Source organism: Rhopilema esculentum, chromosome 11 (assembly GCF_057945365.1).
Source record: "Rhopilema esculentum isolate cy_ngs chromosome 11, ASM5794536v1, whole genome shotgun sequence".
Lineage (NCBI taxonomy): Eukaryota > Metazoa > Cnidaria > Scyphozoa > Rhizostomeae > Rhizostomatidae > Rhopilema > Rhopilema esculentum.
In genome coordinates, this window is record NC_142825.1 from 17,118,031 (window position 1) to 17,137,255 (window position 19,225).

General features: G+C 37.5%; 1 protein-coding gene and 1 pseudogene across 2 annotated transcripts; both read left to right on the forward strand.

The window, feature by feature from the left end:
• Positions 1–4,460: 4,460 nt before the first annotated feature.
• Positions 4,461–8,980, forward strand: LOC135693140 (uncharacterized). The gene has a single exon (XM_089111271.1). The coding sequence runs from the start codon at positions 7,902–7,904 to the stop codon at positions 8,925–8,927; it is 1,026 nt and encodes a 341-aa protein (XP_088967397.1). The 5' UTR covers positions 4,461–7,901; the 3' UTR covers positions 8,928–8,980.
• Positions 8,981–16,057: 7,077 nt separating this feature from the next.
• On the forward strand, positions 16,058–18,259 carry LOC135693143 (uncharacterized; annotated as a pseudogene). The gene is made up of 4 exons (XR_016144239.1): positions 16,058–16,480; positions 16,638–17,039; positions 17,330–17,526; positions 17,703–18,259. The product of XR_016144239.1 is annotated as an uncharacterized LOC135693143 (transcript).
• The last annotated feature ends 966 nt before the right edge of the window (positions 18,260–19,225 follow it).

Genomic DNA, 19,225 nt, shown 5'->3' on the forward strand with positions numbered 1-19,225 from the left:
CAATCGCCTCCAATGACTCCCCTCCCCTGCCCGAAGGGCAGGGTGGACTCTCCCTGAAAAGGTTTTAAATTCAAGCTGAATAATTCGTCTAACAGAATGAGGGTAGTACGTTTTTTTTGGTGCCTTGGTTCTCGAGATATTTCGCCTTTTCTTTGTCCCGTGTTTTCTTTGTCCCTTAGTGCTCTCCGTGGTCTTTGTCCCGTGTTTCTAAAGGCACTTTCTCTCTCTTTTCTCTTGCTCTCTACAGAAGATTTCAAAAGTTTTTTCTCCAGCAACCCTTCAATTTGAACGGAGGCTTTTCAAATTCGTTTTGCTTTCCACAAAGGAATCATTGGATTTTTAGTAGGTAGAGGAGAGGATAGCTGCTAATAAATCTACGTGCACTGCTGCCTGGCATTCCTTTTCAAACTCGAAGCGATCCTCGACGGCCGTGGTCTGTGCTACAGCTTGAGGCTTCAGTCAGTAAAGGCTGCTCTCGATCTCTCTTGGCTTTTTTTATCAACTGGTTTTTTATTGATCGACGATTGAACCCCGTTTGTTATTATTTCGTTTGCAAGAGCCGTGTAATTCGTGCTTTTGACAATCTTCCTTTTCGTTTTAGTAGCTACGTACGTAGGGTACACACGCTGCTGCCCGTATTTTTGGTTCTGTGATGGCTGCTGGCTGTTCCCCTTCTTCACTGGCATCAGAATCGATGGCATGCGAATACAGGTAAGCATTGTTGCTCTTACGTGTTTTCGAAATTTATTATTTGACATGATTTTCTGCTCATTTGGATGAAATTGCACTAAAAACCGGCCGCTAGACCCCTGCCGCGAACGAAAAAATTTTACCTCTTCTCGTGCTTTTGTGCTAAAAGGAAACTGGATTGGTTTTATTACAATAAACTGCTGTCAATATTCTTGATGCAAGAGAATTTTATTTTTATAGGAAACCCGTTGTAATGCGAATTATGTAATGCCAGCCCCTAACTTTTTATGCCTAACGAGAATCCTTTGCAGCAATTTTCCCTAACCGCCTTCTTTCTTTGTAGATGAACGATCGGATTCGCTGACTTTTTGGTACAACAAGTGAGTATTTTTCGATTACAAGATTTTCCCACGGAGACAAATAGGATTTGCCTGCCTCTCAAGTTAAAATTATTTATAGCTTTGACAGCATAATGGCAATTGTAAATGAATCATTCTAGAAATCATTTCAAATGACTTTATGCTTTTTTGGGTGAAATTACACTAAAAACCGGTTGGTAAAGGGATTGCTAGACCCGCCACGAACGTGTTTCTCTTAAATTTTTACCTCTTCGTAGTTTTTTCCTTAAAGGTAAATGGATTTGCTGTATTGCTCGCTTTACAAGAACAATTTCAAATGATTTTATGCTTAATTTGATAAAATTACACTAAAAACCGGTCATTAAAGGGGTGGCTAAGCTCTCGGGGGAACGTTTTTTCTGAAATTTTTACAAAGCATTTTGACCATCGATTTTCTTAGAACGTGATTTCATTAACCATGGAATAACATCTTCATTACTTTTTTGTTCTTCATCTAGACCAAAGGGGGTTCAAGCAATAATTATGACGCAGACGTGATTCTTGCACCTTCGAAAGGAAATTTATGGCATTTATGCTGGCGTTAAATCGAACAAAGAAACAAGAAAAAACCATTGACTGTGGAGAAAATGACTAAATCTATGAAGATTAGCTGTTGTCTATAAATTGTATTTTGTTAATTTGTTGTTTGAGTAAGAACCCTTTCTGATGCACGGTACTTTTGCTGTTTTATCTATTGCTATCTTTCAATTTCTCAAGTGCTTTGTTGCTGCAGTGTTTTAAAAGCTAATTGTGACGAAGATATGATACCAGGCCCTCAAATGAAATAACTGTGTAATTATTTTAATTCTTTGGAGTTAAGATCAGAAATCGTTAGAAAATTTTTATGAATCAACATACTTTTTTAGGAATTTTTATTCTTAAGAAATTTTTAGATGATATTTATCTAAACGGGCACCAATAAGGCTAACAGGAATATTGTGTTGGAAAATTTTAATATTTGATTCAGAATAAACAGGGAGCTTTGAGGGTGGCCCGCAATTATGCCTTAAAACAGCATCACAAGTGAACAAAGATTGAACGAAGTGCTTGAAAATGAACATTACAGCTCTATCAATGACCTTAGAAAATATTTAAAAAAAGCCCCTTAAGTCGACAAGGGCTAAGAGTGTACGACTAGAAAATTTTAAAATTTGTTGGAGAACTTTAAAATGTGATTCTGAGTAAATAGGTGAACTTTTAGAAATAACCCATGAAATTGTGTCAATGAGGTTAAAAAATTGGTGGGGGCTGGCAGAAGCATGTTGTTGTCAAGCTTTAAAGTAGAATTCAGAATAATTAGCAGAGCTTTCAGATAAGCCTGCAAAGTATTTCAACGATTCATCAAGAGATAAAAAAAGATGGAAACTTAAAAACATTGCAATTAGAATAAACAGGAGAAATAAAGAGGGTAACACGTGAAAATATTTAAACGAGAACCATGAATAGACCGGGCTTGCAAAATGTTTTTAAGCAACTTTCAAACCTGCCTCTACATGACAAATGTAATGTATCAAATTGAAAGAATGCACATTTCGATTAACAGAAGACTAGCTCGATTCCTCGATTCCATAAACCTCAATTCCAAACTAAGGAGAGGTCATGTGATAAAAAATTGCTTGCACTCCTGTGCGAATTAAATTCGCACTTTTGTGACTATCGCTAGGAAGGGGGGAGCCTCAACCCCATCTTTCTTTTTAGGCTCCTCCCTTTTTAGGCTAATCCTAATATTCAACCGTTGGGCCACTGGCAAGCACGCGTAGCGGGCTTCGTAGGGGAGCTAGTAAGAAAATAAAAGACCTGCCCATTTCTTCTAACTTTCATGATGCTATCACAAATAGCAGCAGTATTTTTACAATTAACGCTTTTGGGGCCTGGAACCAAGTACAACAGTCTAAAAATAGCATTTGGAGGCATTATTCAGCTGGGGTCTGCATTTTATCTTGTTCAGCGCCCAAAACTACCCTTGGGGATGAAGTTTCATGCTGGTATCCGATTTTGCACAACTCTCTCAAAATTTTGAGGCCAACAGCCCTGACTATTTTCTAGCCATAGTGTCACAATAAGTATAGATAAAAACAGAATATGAAACTAGATGGTTACAAGAAGATATTGAATGGTAGATAATTTGCTTCTAAATAAATCTATAGAAAAATTTCCTATCAAACCACTTAAAAAATTGTTTATGAAAATCACCATGTTGATGTTTGATGGCATAGAGTTTCAACATCAATATTTATTTTATTCATTCATAACCTCACATGAAGTAAAGCTGCAAATGCCCCTTGACTGTGACATCATCATGATCATTACATTTACATTTAATAACCCTTTGGGTCACACAAATGTCTGCCCAGTCAACTACAACAAAGTTCTTCCAATTGTTTCATTGTTTGCCAGGCAATAAATTTATGGAAAAGATTGTTGTCTCTTAACTACTTACATAGTGTGTTGAAGTGTCACCATCTTGGTTTTCAGATATTTTAAATTTCACCATTCTATCATCTGCCAAGCTTTTCATTGTGACCTTCATAATCGCACCTGCATGTGAAATTTTTAAAAGATATCTAACGATAATTGGTTGTTCCCCTTTTTTGAATTTCAGAATTGTTGCTAATGGTTATTTTGCAGCAATGACTTCCGTAGATTGTGTACCAAAGTCACTCTGCAGATCTTGTGATGCTTTTGGATATTAGCATTGTTCCCATCTGTTGAAATTAAAGTACAAGCTCTATGGTTAGTGATAATGCACTTTGTTATTTTATTTTATATCTCATAGAAATACAGAACATTTAATGTAGTATCAGATGTTAGAAACTTAAATTCAGTGTAATGACACTTGATGGATGTGTAATTGAGTGTAATTGAAAAATATTGTATTTATAGATCTCAAACACTCTAGATAACATGTAGAAGAAGTGGTTAACTCATTTGATCTCAGGAGAAGAAAGGACGAGAGAAACAATAAGATATCAGCTTAATGACAATACTGTTATCATAAAAGCAAAAACAATGGCGCCGGAGAAGGTGCGTGGGGGATCTACCGTCACTTGCGCCTTTTGATAGGAGAAGAAAGGGAGTCATTTTTATTGAACACCCACTTATTACATGTTCATTTCTTTCCTCGATTTCCTCATGTTAACAGGTCAATTCTATTGAACACATGCTTATTACTTGTTCATTTCTCTCCTCAATTTCTTCATGTTAACAGGTCAATTTTATTGAACACCTGCTTATTACTTGTTCATTTCTCTCCTTAATTTCTTTAATTGAAGTATATAAAGTTATTATCATTTTCCAGTACTTGTTTCTTATATTAAAGTTCTTTTCTTCTTATATCATACAGTTCTGTTGCAATTTGATGATAAAGATGAAATAATGAACTGTCCTTAAATCTCTGCAGCCACATGAACTCCGCCAAGTAGTCTGGTATAAGCTCCTGATTTGTTGAAACTTGAATTTATTTTAGCCCGCTGCCGCATCGCTTCTACATGATTTGTAGTGGTACTGGTGACTGGGTCAACAAAATTGTAGGTGTTGTTCACAATCAGATGTTGATAGCCGATGTTTCCTATTTGGTTGTATGCTTGCCACATGTCCGAATAGACAATTGAGCCAGGCACTACCCACGTTTGAATAATTGGTAATAGGGTCACAGCATCCCTTCGAGGAACCAGGAACCCCTTTTTGTTGACCTTGTCATAGCCTCCAAAGAACAAATTTTGTGGAAGAATTCTGCCGCGATTGTACTTTCTTTTGGAGAACAGCCTCTCGTTGATCTTGACGACTCGGCCAGGTTCTCCAATTTGCTGAGGGTTGTTAAGAAAGTGCTCCACACAGACATTGCGTCAGAGTTGTTCCCAGTCCACCACTGTTTGCTCACTTTTGATATCCAATTCTTTTAAGTTCAGCTTTTGGGACAGGCCCGTCCTTCCGTCCACAGTCTAGGCTCCAAAAATATGTTAGAGCTATTGTTTGCAATAACTTGAGCCTCGATAAAAACTACCCTTCCTCACGTTTTATCTTCTCCGACATTGTGGGCACTGCCATGTCATTCCATCTAGGGATCTATTGAGGGCCCCCTTGATACATTCTATGTGGTAGTTCTCATACAACATCCTTCGCCCAAGAAGCCCACTCTGCCTCCACCAAGCAATGGTGTCAGGATGTTCTCTGTGAACTGTCAGCATATCCCAAATAATGTGATTGAGTCGAACTCATTGAAATTGGACACAAATCTTGCCATTTTCTTACTGGTATTTCCGCCGACAGTTCTCCAAAGTGACCTGCTATTAGTTGCGAATGCATTTATAACTTGTGTGCAATTGTTGCTAATTTTAGCACCAGACAAGCTAACACACCCCAGTGATTAACACATAGGTGCTAGTGGTTTGAAACACTATCCATTTAATTGCTCTGGAATCAGGTAATTAGCGAATATTGAAACCAGTAAGCCAATTTACCAGTGTTATACCTTGCATGAAACGTCTTTGCATAAATACTTTATCTCTAAGACCAAAACACGCAACAGTGCAATACATTTGGTTAGATTTCAAGATATACCAAAACTCCAGCCAAATAAGGAAAATTAGAATGCATCCATGGCTACTGCCCTTCCAACAGCGAGGCACCTTAAATCATATATAACTCATCAGTCGAGAATGGTGTTTCCCTGATCTTAGGAAATTGGGGAAAGTCACCCCAACTTTTAAATCTGGACCAAAAACTGATCTAGCAGCACCGAGAAGGACAAGTCTCACTACAAACACTACAAAGTTTCAAAGAGCCTAGTCTGGATAAGGTTAAAATATCAAGTTGTTTACTGTTCAAATACGAAAATGTGCAAAAAGGTGATTTCATGGATAAAGTCACATTCAAGTCACATTCAATTAACTTTAAACAATCTTTTGGTGTTACAAAACTTGTAAATGGCTTTGAAAAAAGCAAACATTTAGTGAACTAAAGCTTTTCGTCTGACACTCTTCAGAGTTTAAAACGTCAGAACATAGATCGAAAACTCTACGCTAAGAAATATATATACCCAGTTGTGGATCGAAATAGGCCAATCAGAAACAGGAGCACATGACTGTAAAGGTTGACCAATCAGTGCCGCTTGCCTATTAGAATGTTAACAGTGGAGTCCTAAGGTGAAAACGAACTCCTTTTGTCTACACAGTAGCGATTTTTTCGTGCTTATGTAGATAGATTCTAAAACTGCTAGGTGGAACGACAATCGGGCTTTACCAATAATCCGAAACATGTTGCCATTATAGTTTTTTGCACAATCTGGGTTTTGCACAAGCTGCCCGATAGCAGAATCGCAGGTTTTAGTAGTAATTTTGGATTTGCAAGACCGAGGTGGCTGTTCTCTTTGGGGATGTGTTTTGTTTCTAATATTAGATGGAACGTGTTGTTTTATCATATCCTCCAATCTTTGGGTGGTGCGTCCTACGTATCCAGAATCACACTGGCACGTAAATTCATAAACAACAGAACTTTTTTTTGTGGCAGGAACGCAGTCGGCCTTTTTTGTACTGTAAACAACACGTGGGTTAACCGCGAAGAAACCGCTGAGGTACACAAATGAGGTGCAGAGGTACACAAATGAAGAGATTGAGGATCTCAACGCATTGGTTAAGCTTAGAGGTAAGCCGAAATCGGCCAGGTTCTCTTTATCCTTTCTCAGTATATGTTTCACTAATCGGGTTGCACCTAAATTCATCACCGCTCGTATTTCTAAGTCTGGTGTTAGGCACAGCCCAACCATTGAGCGCGCTTTTCTACAAGATGAAATTCAGAAAACTAGAACTAATATTCTGAATCTAAAACGTTTATACACACGCCAATGGTCTAAAACGCGTCTGTTTCTCACATTCTTTGATAATTTTCGACTTTGCCGCTACTTTCCTGAAATTGACCAGAGGAAGCTAAAACAGACTACAGAAAAACATGATAGGAACATTGGCATGCTAGTTAGGAAAAGTTTTGGCGGCTTGATGAGTGATTCAAAAAAACATATTTTTAATTTGTCGGACTTTTCTCTCTCTGAAACCGAAACATTTGTCTTAGGTAATGGTCTTGAATTTTGTATTCCACCACAACAAATAAACAGAGAGGAACTTTTTGCTGAATTCGAAATTTTACACGCTCAACTTGCCAGACACGATATTTCTGATGCTTTGGAATTTAACAAATTACGAGCAGGACTAAGCGATTTGGGGTACGCTTACAGTGGCTCTCCCATTGACCAATCAGATTTTCTTTTGCATAGAGAACATATTCAAGCATTAAAATCTCTACGGTCAAATAATGACATCTTTATTACTAAGCCTGATAAAGGGTCAGGAGTGGTTATTTTGAACAAAAAGGACTAGATCCAAAAAATGGAGAATATTCTCCTCGACAAAGAAAAGTTCGAAAAATTGGGTGACGTCGAAACACAGGATAATACGGGCAAGCTAGAGCGGAAACTTCGAAAACGCCTTTTGGAGCTGGTTAACTCAAAAGTGTTGACCAACGAAGTTTATGATAGGATAAGACCCACAGGTTCACAACGTCCACAAATGTATGGCCTCCCTAAAATACACAAGCCGATTGTCCCACTTAGACCCATTTTGTCTATGATTGGCTCAGCACAACACGAACTGGCTAAGTGGTTTTCTGAAGTTTTGGACCCTGTTTTTCAAAAATATTCAAAACATTGTACCAAGGACTCTTTTACGTTCGCTGAGTTCATGCAAAACTTGAACATCGAAAACGAAACATCTTTCATGTGTTCTTTCGACATTAGCAGTTTTTTCACTAATGTCCCTTTGAATGAGACCATCAAAATATGTGCCAACGCTTTGTACCCGAGCGAGCCGTACCGGGTATGTGGATGACACATATACTATTTTCAAAACAGAGGCTGAGTGTGATATTTTCCTAAAACGCCTTAATCGTCTTCACACAGCCCTACATTTTACATTTGAAAAGGAAGAAAATAACTCCTTGCCATTTCTGGATGTTTTGGTTGAAAAATCTGACACTGGATTTCTCACCAGTGTACACCGTAAACCCACATTTTCGGGGTTATACACTCGATGGAGTTTGTTTTGCCCAAAACAAAGAAAAATCAGCCTCATCGAAACGCTTACACATAGGGCACTGATGATTTGTTCCAAGACTAAACTCGACTCAGAACTTGAAAAGCTAACTAAAATTTTTCTGGAGAACGGCTATCCAGAAGATGTTATTTCAGTTTACATTAAGGAGAAGATAGAAAATTTTTCGGCTGACGTAAAATTTGGTCCTCAAAAGTGCCTGGTCGATCTAAAACTACCCTGGATCGGTAACTGCTCCCTACGTTTTCAAAGCCAAATAAAACAGGCCATAACAAATTGTTTCTTCGCGGTTAACCCATGTGTTGTTTACAGTACAAAAAAGGCCCTTCCGTTCATTCAAAAGGACTGCGTTCCTGCCACAAAAAAAAGTTCTGCTGTTTATGAATTTACGTGCCAGTGTGATTCTGGCTACGTAGGACGCACCACACAAAGATTGGAGGATAGGATAAAACAACACATTCCATCTTATATTAGAAACAAAAGACATCCCCAAAGAGAACAGCCACCTCGGTCTTGCAAATCCAAAACTACTACTAAAACCTGCGATTCTGCTATCAGGCAGCATTTGCTAGAAAACCCAGATTGTTCAAAAAACTATAATGGCGACATGTTTCGGATTATTGGTAAAGCCCAGTCGTCGTTCCACCTAGCAGTTTTAGAATCTATCTACATAAGCACGAAAAAACCGCTACTGTGTATACAAAAGGAGTTTGTTTTCACCTTAGGACTCCACTGGTAACATTCTAATAGGCAAGCGGCACTGATTGGTCAACCTTTACAGTCATGTGCTCGTGTTTCTGATTGGCCTATTTTGATCCACAACTGGGTATATATATTTCTTAGCGTAGAGTTTTTGATCTATGTTCTGACGTTTTAAACTCTGAAGAGTGTCAGACGAAAAGCTTTAGTTTACTAAATGTTTGCTTTTTTCAAAGCCATTTTCAATTAACTTTGTTCAAGAGAATGCAGAGGCCACAAAAGTAAGTGTATGATGCTTCATCAAAGGACCTGACTTACTTGACTTAATTCGAGTTTCCTCGAACATCTTTAACCAGTTTCTTCCATTCTTCTCTGTTTTCCATCACGCGTTTGATGTTGGTGCAATCCAGTCCAGTATCATTTAACAGTTGGTCCATATAGGTGATACAGGGTCTTCCTGGTTTCTGCTGGCTCTGTGTTGGTTGCCAGAGAAGCAGTTTGGAGATCAGTTTGTCTTTTCTTCTCCAACAATGTCCGACAAAACGTAATCGCCTCTCTTGTAACACAATTGACACTTTTGAGAGATTTTCATATAATTGCTTGTTAGTCTTGTGGTCTTTCCATGACACCCCAAGAACAGATCTCAGCATTTTCGTGTAAGTACCATCAAGACGATCTCTCATTTTTTTGTCATCTTCCAGGTTTCAGTGCCATAAAACAACACACTTTCAACAGTTGACTGGAAGAACTTTATCTTGAGATCATCATTTAAATTTGAAACCCATATAGATTGGAAGGAAGAAAAACAGGTAACTCACTTAATAATTGTTTACATGTAGGCCCACCATTCACACCTTTGTTATTTGATATATTGTTAAGGTTTAGGGAGTTTGAAGTACCTAAGGTAGCAGATATTGAACATTTGTTGTACATTAGGTTGTTTACTGCAGCATTAATGGTGGGCCTGCACGTCTGCTGTTTGGTTGCTGAAGAGCAAGCTAGTCGGTTGCTTTAGGTTGTTTACTGCAGCATTAATGGTGGGCCTGCACGTCTGCTGTTTGGTTGCTGAAGAGCAAGCTAGTCGGTTGCTGAAGAGCAAGCTAGTCGGTTGCTGAAGAGCAAGCTAGTCGGTTGCTGAAGAGCAAGCTAGTCGGTTGCTGAAGAAGGGCCAGGGTGAGGTTATTCTGACACCTCCATTTATGCCATAAACAGAAGCTGTTCATTCTTACTGGTGTCACCCAGATCAGAGAGCATCACCTCTTCTGTTTCGAATTCCTTTTTCAAGAATTTTAAGGATTTTTCTACAGTGGCAATTCTAGCCTCCGCAGACATAAGGTGGCCTTTCATTTTCACAATTTCTTTTTGTTGTCTTTCCATATTTTAACCTTTTCTTTCAGGTCCTGGTTTAAACATTTAATCATCAGTCTTAGGCTGTTTATCTGCATGGCAGTGTTTGAAAAAATGTGGGTTGTGTTGGTTTCCATCGTGCAATAATAAGAACCCAAGGAGGAACTTAATCATCTAGAGCTACGACAGGAAAGAATTTCAAATTTTGATGTGACCAAATCAATGTATTGTAAATGGAAGAATGAGATTCATTCATATATGGGAATATGTAATGTGATTAGCATTTTAGTTTAAGGAAAGAGTTGTTTACCGGAAACATGTTTGAGTTACAAAGTGTCTTGTTTCAGCCCAGATAAATGCAAGGCAAATTATCTGCTGGTGAAAAGAGGAAATAGAGTGAAGAAATGAGATTCATTCAAACATGTAAAAATGCATTGGGAATAGCATTTTGGTACAAAAAATTGCTTATTCTAAAAATGTCCGAATTTAATATTAAATTTGGAACGTTTTTTGGTGTAGAGATAGAAGGTAGACTGGAAATAAATATGAATTTCGAGATAAAGATGAATATAATTAAAAAAGTATATACTTAAAGAGACTTACCAAGTTCAGTTTGAATAAACGTCTTAGAAGCTATGTTAAAGAAAAATTGAAATGTTTGTTCAGTTCTATCCCTTTATATTCGTATGTAAGAGTGTACAACATGGTTTCTGTGATGATGGAAATATTGCTCTCAAGTTTCTTTTTTGCATTTAGAGCAGTCCAGATTTCGCCACTTGATCGTTTGGTGTATGATTAACAAACATAAGTTCTTATGTAATCTAGTTGTGGCAAAACCCTTACCTTTAATTGGATAATCATTACCATTAAGAGGAGTCAAGATTTCGCCACTTGGTCGTTTGGTGTATGCTCTAGGACGACCAGGCTCTGCCAATTTTCCGAAACATGTTGTCATTATAGAGTTTCGGACAATCTGGGGTCTCTAAAAGATGTTGACCAATGGCAGAATAACTTGTTTTAACAGTGTTCTAGACCTACAAGTTCGAGGAGGCTGTTCCCTTTGAGGGGCAGTTTTGTTTCTTATGTTGGAAGGAACATGCTATTTTATCCTATCCCCCAATCTTTTGGTTTTGCGTCCTACGTAGGCAGAATCACACTGGCACGTAAATTCATAAATGACAGAACTTTTTTGGTTGGTAGGAACGCAATCCTTTTGAACGGGTGGAAGGGCTCTCCTAGAGCTGTAAACAATCCAAGTATTTTATTTTGTTAAGCTGACTTCTTGCAATTAGATAACTACTTCTCTTTTATAATCTTAAGATCACGAAATTTATCCTCTTTGGAAATTTGGTCAAAAAACTCTCCTATTGCATGCATGGTCTCGCTGCAGTGAAACTATTTCTAAATGCCACATTTCTGAATCATACACTGGCTTTATCTTAACATGAAAAGATGCCCTATGTAATGCATATTAAGTGATGTAATGGATGCCCTATGTAATGCATATTAAGTGATGTAATGGATGCCCTATGTAATGGATATTCGCACAAGGGAGATCTTTGCTTTGTCAACTTTAAACTGAATAAAGAACCTGTGCAATTCTCATCAAATGACATGACATTGACCTTACTTGATGCAACAATTGAATTTTTAAGCAGCAAATTCCGTTTGGATTATTATTATTATTACCACTTGTCCCCAGATACAAGCAAACAGAAACTTTTTGTGATCTTTGGATAACTGGTAAGTTAATACTGGTAAGTGGATAACTGGTAAGTTAGTTAAAGGGCCACTCCAGCCCAAAATTTTTATTTCATAACACGATGTAATCAGACCTCCTGAAAACGAATCTGCAATTATTTTTTTCATATCTCTTACCGTTTTGTAGTCATATATATATAATCACACATTCCGTTGTATTTACAACATTGTGTACATCAAATAGTGAAAAAAAAGTTAGTTTCTCAGGCTTCGTTTGACTGTTCTTCGCCACAACACTCGATCCTGCACCGCTCTTTCAGCTTCATTCCATCCATCTAACTGCATATCTTTAAAGTCTTTGGTCATTGTTTGTGTTATCCATATGTACTTTTTTCTTCCCCTATGGGCTCTTCCAGGTCTTCTAGCTTCTCTTAAAGCCTTCTTTACAGGTGTTTCATCATCTAGTCTCAGCATGTGACCCGTCCATCTTCTTCGTTTTTCTTTGATTTTGTCCACCCATGATGTCATACCAGCAATCTTGTCAATTTCTGTGTTCTTTTTCTTTTCTTGCCATTTTACTCCTAGCATCCATCTCAGAATTCGATGTTGGAAGCCTGCTATTTTCTTTTCTAGAGTGGTGGTGACGTTCCATAGCTCAGCATTGTACATGAAGATTGGCTCTACTAAACTTGATAGTATCTTTTTCTTGGTGGTGATGCTTTTTCCTTTTGTCCAAATATGTTGCAGTTTTGACATCGCGGTTATTGTCAATCTCCTTCTGTTTTCATAGTCAGTTTCTGTGTCAAGGTAGCTTCCTAGGATTTTGCATTTTTTCCAATCAGTTGTCTCACCTCTCTTAATCTTGAATATCTCAGTCTTGTCATTGTTCACATTCAGATTTCTGTCTTTTAGCCTGGTGATGGGTTTCTCTATTTTCTGTTTTCCTTTTTCTGCATTTTCATGTATCCAACCACAATCATCTGCATACTGCTCTTCCATCTCAAAGCCTAGTTGATGTATTTCTGGTGCATTGCTTGTGTAGTTGTGATCTTGACTTGGGTAGGTTGTGCTGTCTTCTTTGAAGGCCTTGGCTAGGTATAGAGTAAATATAATGGGGCTTAGTCCTTCGCCTTGAGCTACCCCTTCAGTTGTTTGGAATTGCTGTCCAACTTCTCCATCTATTTTCACTTGGATTTCTGTGTCATAGATCATCTTTGATAGTATGTACATTTCTTCTTTATTTACTATATGTTTTAGGTCTTCAATCAAGGTCTTCCTGTTCACAGTGTCGAATGCTTTGCTCATGTCTATTAGTGTTATAGTGTACTCTGTGTCTTCTGTGGTGATAGCTTTCTCTGGCAATAGTTTGAATGCTTGCACTTGCTCTGTGGTACTACGTCCCTGTCTGTATGCTGCTTGACTTATTGGTATGTTCTCCTGAATTCTAGGGTTTATTCTTTCTAACATGCATAAAGCTAATGTTTTTCTGAGCATAGTCATAAGCATAATGGGTCTTAGGTTTACAGTTGGGCCTTTTTCTTTACCTGGCTTTTGGAGTGGAATTAGTATCCCTTTTTTGATTTCTTCTGGATATTTTCCTGTTCTTACCATGTCATTGAAGATAGTTGCTATTTCCTCTGCTACAATTTCTGGACAGTGTTTTAGTTGTTCTGCAATAATGTTGTCACAACCTGCAGCCTTGTTATTCTTCAGTTTCTTGATTGCTTTTTGAATTTCTTCTGTTGTGAATGGTTTGGTTATTTTCTCTGGTTTTATAGTTTCTTGTTTATTTTGATCTGGGCCTAAGTTTTCATTGTAGAAGGATTGTTTGAAGTGATTTGTGACTTCCTCAATTTTTCTTGTTGTTGAAGTTGTTTTTCCATCTGCTGTGTTTACTTGAAGTTTGGTCTTCTTTGTTCCTTCCATTTTCAGGTATTTTATTGCTTTGAACATTTTCTTGGTTTCATCTCCTGTCTTTTCAATGTCTTCTATTTGTTGGGTTAAGTTTCTTTCTGTGTCTTCTTTCTTCAGTTTGTGTATTGTGTTGAGTATTTGGTTTCTGTCTTTCCTCAGTGTTTCTTTAGTTGTGCTATCCTTTGTTGAATTTATATCTAGTCTAATTTTATGTTGTAGTTCTGATAATTTTCTGATTTCTTGGTTGTTTTGGTTTCTGTCTTCTTGGTTTCTGTTTTGGTTTCGTTGTAGTCATAAGCGTTTGTAAATTGGTCATTGAGTTGAATTTTTCCACTGTGTTATAAGAGATCTTTAGATTGACGTTACAAACATTTTCGTTGATTTTGGTGCAAAGTTTGAGTTTGAAATTGCTGCACTAGTTCGCCTCCACAACCAAGACAGAGAAATGATTAGAAAGATAGATGAAGTCAAATCAAGATGCCATTCAATGCTACTAGAGGCAGCTCAACAGGTTTACACACGGCTTCAAAAGATCACTTCAACGCTCTCAGCTATCTTCACCCATCCCGGATTTTAAGCCAATTTGAAAGAGTGCCCTTGGCCCAACTTCCAATGCTGCATTCGATTAAAGAGTGTATGTCCACGATTGACTCCCAATATAGAAGTATATTGCATGTTAACTGGAGTGAGGAATCTGTTTTTGCAAATGGAATTCTGTCAGATGTTGTCAATTTTTGGGTAGGAATACTGGAATATAGCAACCTACTAGGAAATAGTGCATTTTGGGAGCTTGCAAATCATGCCCTTTCATGTCTGACAACCCCAATTAGTAATGCAGTTGTTAAAGAGGATATGACACGAAAATAATATTAGGTTTATTTCAACCAAGTTTAACACGCAGATTTCAAAACTTTTTTCCTTTTTTCGATACGATATCTAGTTCATGAAATATTCGGTTTTAAATTCGGAATTTCGCATACTTCGATGGCAAAATTTGAACGCGGTCAGAAATTTGGCGCCAGAAGTCTGTGAAGTCAGATGTTGGACAGAATAAGCGTGCTTTGTTGTGTTAGATTGCCACCTACACGTTAAAGCTTGGTTTCCACTATGAGTTAACATGAGTTGATTTGAGATAATTTTGTGATCTGACATGGTTTAAAAATTATCTCATAGTGGAAACGGTCATTAAAAATTATCTCATGAAAATTAACTCGTGTTAACTCACGTTATCTCATGAGCTTGGAAACAAAATTTTTTGATTTCAAGCTCATGAGTTAACTTGAGATAACATCTTATCAAAAGAAGCCAATGCGTGGGAGGGGAATGTGCTATAATTTGCACTGAGGTTCTTACGCAACGCACTTGCAGTGAGTATTACTTTAGATGTTGAAAACAGTTTTCTTTACCAAAAAAAATTAATTGTGAAATAAGAGAAACATTTTCTCATTTCTAAGATCCTGTTGCAAGTGGTCGTATTCACCAAACGCATATCTTTTTTTGGTAGACTCTCCATACCGAAAACCTTGGCGCAGATCGCGAACGGCACTTCTAGCAAAAAATATTTTCCTTCTAAGTATTCTCAAAAGCAGAAGTAAAATAAGTTGTTCTTGTGAGACGCCCGCCATAGCTGCAAGACTCAAATAAAATGTGATTTCTGAAATTTCAATACTTAATTCTATCTCAAGTGGAAACCGAATCGGTACATGGGTTAATTTTGAGATAGCTCGCGTTATCTCACGCTATTTCACACTATCTCAAGTTAACTTGAATTTAGACCATGAGTTAATTTTCAATTTAGCTCAGAATTATCTCACGTTAACCCATAGTGGAAACCAAGCTTAAGTGCGAAATGAAATCCGCTTGCAATAATTTTCTGTTGTTTACTTCTGTGACAAATTATCAGCTTTTTTGAATAACTGTTGAATATGTATTCAGGAAATTTCGTAAAGGTAATTTTTGGAGGATTTACGTTTGCCAATAGCTTGCACAATAATGCCGTCACGTCCCACAACTTCTATACTAATCTTTGTATGCATGATTATGTGCGTTAATTATTGAGATTTCCGACTTTTTAATACTTGAAAAAACCTTTCGAGTTCACAAAAGTATAAAATAGGGGTGTAAGATGCTTTCAGGCAGTTTTCAGTTCAGAACATCAGCTCAAAACAACGAAATTTGAAACAAGATTTCGAATTCAAATCAATAAGTATGCAAGAACAAGAATCTACAAGGCCGACAAACAAAAAAGTGAGACGTGGGGGGGGGGGGCAATATTGCATTGCCGGATTATCAAATGGGGAGAGGTGTACAAACAGTATTTTGACGCCAGGTATTAGTATGCACCGTTTTCCAAGTAAAAACCTCGATTTGCGAAGGCAATGGATTCGTTTCGTCAGAAGACATCATGCCAATTTCAATCACCAAGCCTACTCGATCGGCCCTTACCTGTGCTCAGATCATTTTGAGCGCTCTTGCTATGAAAAACCGTTTGCTTTAGAGCTTCCTGGTTTTGACAGTTCCAAAACGAAGAGGACTTTAAAAAAGGATGGTATTCCAACTGTATTCAACACACGAGGACAAAGCCAGGCATTTAGTGAATCGTCTTCAAAGGTGGCAAGAAACAGAAGAACTGTGAGTATAAAATATACCTTTGAGCTTTATCTATGTACAGTCTCTATGAAAATGACTCTCATCATTCTCAGATTCAAGGTTTTCGTAATTTTTTCAATAAAGTGTTTTAACAAACTATATATTAGTTTCTTAAAATTTACCATTTCCTCAATTTTAGTTGTTAAGAGGAATCAAACAGCACGAACACGCTAACAGAAATGAATGTGCTTCAGGACAGTTCGATGAAGAGATAGAAGAGGTTGAGGTAGGCGAAAATGCGTTCACAATTGGAGACTCTTTCACCATCGGGGAACAGCACAACGATTCTGAAGAACATGTAGACGTTGTTCCATTGCAGTGCCAAGTTCATCTGACAGGTGCCCCCGTACACACATGCCCCACATGCATAACCCCTCAACGAGAAGAGGTTCAAGGAAATATTAGAACACATACGGCAATACAGGTGGCAATGATGTGCAAGAAATGCACTGAAACACAGAAAAAAATTCACAACCTAAGACGTCAGAACAACAGGCTAAAACATGTTATAAGGACACTACGGGAAGGCAGCAAAAAGAATGTAAGTAAAGCTAAAGATAAATCTGCATCATTTCTCGACTTTAGACTGTTCCAGGAGCTTTTAAATTTCTGTTTTCACGAAGTAACTTCGTTAAAACTATATATGCAAAAAGTCAGTAGGCCTTCACCCTGTCATCTAGAAAAACGTGATAGTTAGAAATTTGAAGCCAAGGACAATGAGCCTTTTCTGGATATATGCCCAAGAGAAGGGGGTTCTGTACACACATCCCACTGAGAAGGCTTGGAAATGCTAGTACAATAAATCGTATCTATTAATCTGTTATTTTCTAGGAAGATAGCGGTAACCCTATTCCTGTTGAGGATATACTTCTTGCTGAAGAGTCAAATGAAAATTTATCAGAAGACGAGGACAGCGAATGGAAAGTTGATGAAGCAGACAGTTCTCCTAGTGACATGTCAGATAATGATGGGACTGATTTTGATGATTATGATTATGATGATACACATAAAAAGTGGCAACAAGTGAGGTAATGCTACATATTCTGCTGAGCCAATTTTTCATTAGCCAAGCAACAAATAACAAAAAGTCCTTTTTTCCCTTCCATATGTTGTATAATATTTTGACAAAATTATCATTTTTATGTGATGTAGGGAATGTCAGGGAAATGCATTAATATATATCTTTTTTGTATCTTTATCGCAGAATTGACCAAAATGCAACTCCAGAAAAAGAACCCAAGTTTATTGTATTTTATACAATGCTACTACAAGTCTTTTCAATCCTCTGTTTCAAGTGTAAAAAAACTAAGCCAGGAGTCAGAATGGAGCAGAATGGGACAATGGTAACTGTTTATCAGAGTTGCATCGAATGTGGGAAAGACTGTTGGAAATGGAGGTCACAACCATACGTTCTTGGTCGTTATCCAGCTGGTAACATCTTGCTTAGTCTCAGCACTCTTACAGCAGGAGCATCAATCAGCAAACTGCTATTAATTTTCAGACACTTCGGCCTTGACACTTACAGTGCACATAATTTTTTCCGTCATCAAAAAAAGTTTGTTTTCCCTGCAATTTTCCGTCACTGGGAGCTATATAGAGCATCATTGCTGACTGAGCTTCATGGTGTTAAAAACATTGTCCTATGTGGCGATGGTCGATTCGATGGGGCATTCAGCAAAATATGGCACTTACACGATGTATTGTGACAATATAAAAAAAATCATACACTTTGAATTGGTTCAGGTAATGGAAAAATCATAAACCATTTTTTCTATCAATCTAATTTATTTGTAAGTGACTTATTACAGAAAGCCCAAACTTAACAATTTCCTTTCTTTATTTCGAAAGATTCGGTACATGCCACATGAAAAGATAGAAACTTAATTTTTAAAGTAAGTTCATTAATAAGATTGTTTTCAAATGGAATCAAATATCTAGCATTAAAAAATCATTAACAAGGTCAAATATCAAGTCTTGGACCTTATAAAACTGGATTGGACTTCAAATGTGTCTATTTGTAGACAAAATTGAATACTGTTGTCATAAGTCATCAAGCATAAACTTGTATCTTCATATTTGTGTGTTTAATAACCTGACATCAATTTCAACTTTGAATTAAACTGATGTACATTTTCACCCTCTTTATTTTATTTCCTGTATAGTCAAATGAATGCAAAGGTAGTTCCAATATGGAGTCGCTTGGTGCTAAGCGATGTTTTGGATACCTAAATGATGCCGGGATAGAGGTCTCCAATTTTATATCAGACAGACACTGAGTGGCCAAATGGATAAGGGAGTCTTTACCACATGTCTATCATTATTATGATATTTGGCATGTTGCACGTACCTTAACCAAGAAGGTAACAATAGCTAGCAAGGAGAGAAATTGTGAGATATTGGGTACCTGGTGTTCAGCAATCCGCAACCACCTCTACTGGTGTGCAACATCGACAAAGGAAGGTTTTGGGAAACTCATTGTGGCAAAATGGAAGGCTTTCTCAAATCACATCCAGAACAAGCACAACAACCACGAAGACAAACTGTTTCAGAGGTGTGCACATGGAGAACTAGATCATAAACGTAGATGGATTCTCAATGGTTTGTATCATTTTGTCAAATCACTGCATTTTATACAAAATGTAGCCCCTTTCATAATTTAATGGTTTTTTTAAAGAGAGGCAAACACCCTTCATTAAAGATTCTAAATGGTCTTGCATCAATTTTGAA

Coding starts and splice junctions, on each gene's coding strand:
- LOC135693140 (XM_089111271.1), top strand. CDS start 7,902: ATGAGACCATCAAAATATGTGCCAACGCTTTGTACCCGAGCGAGCCGT.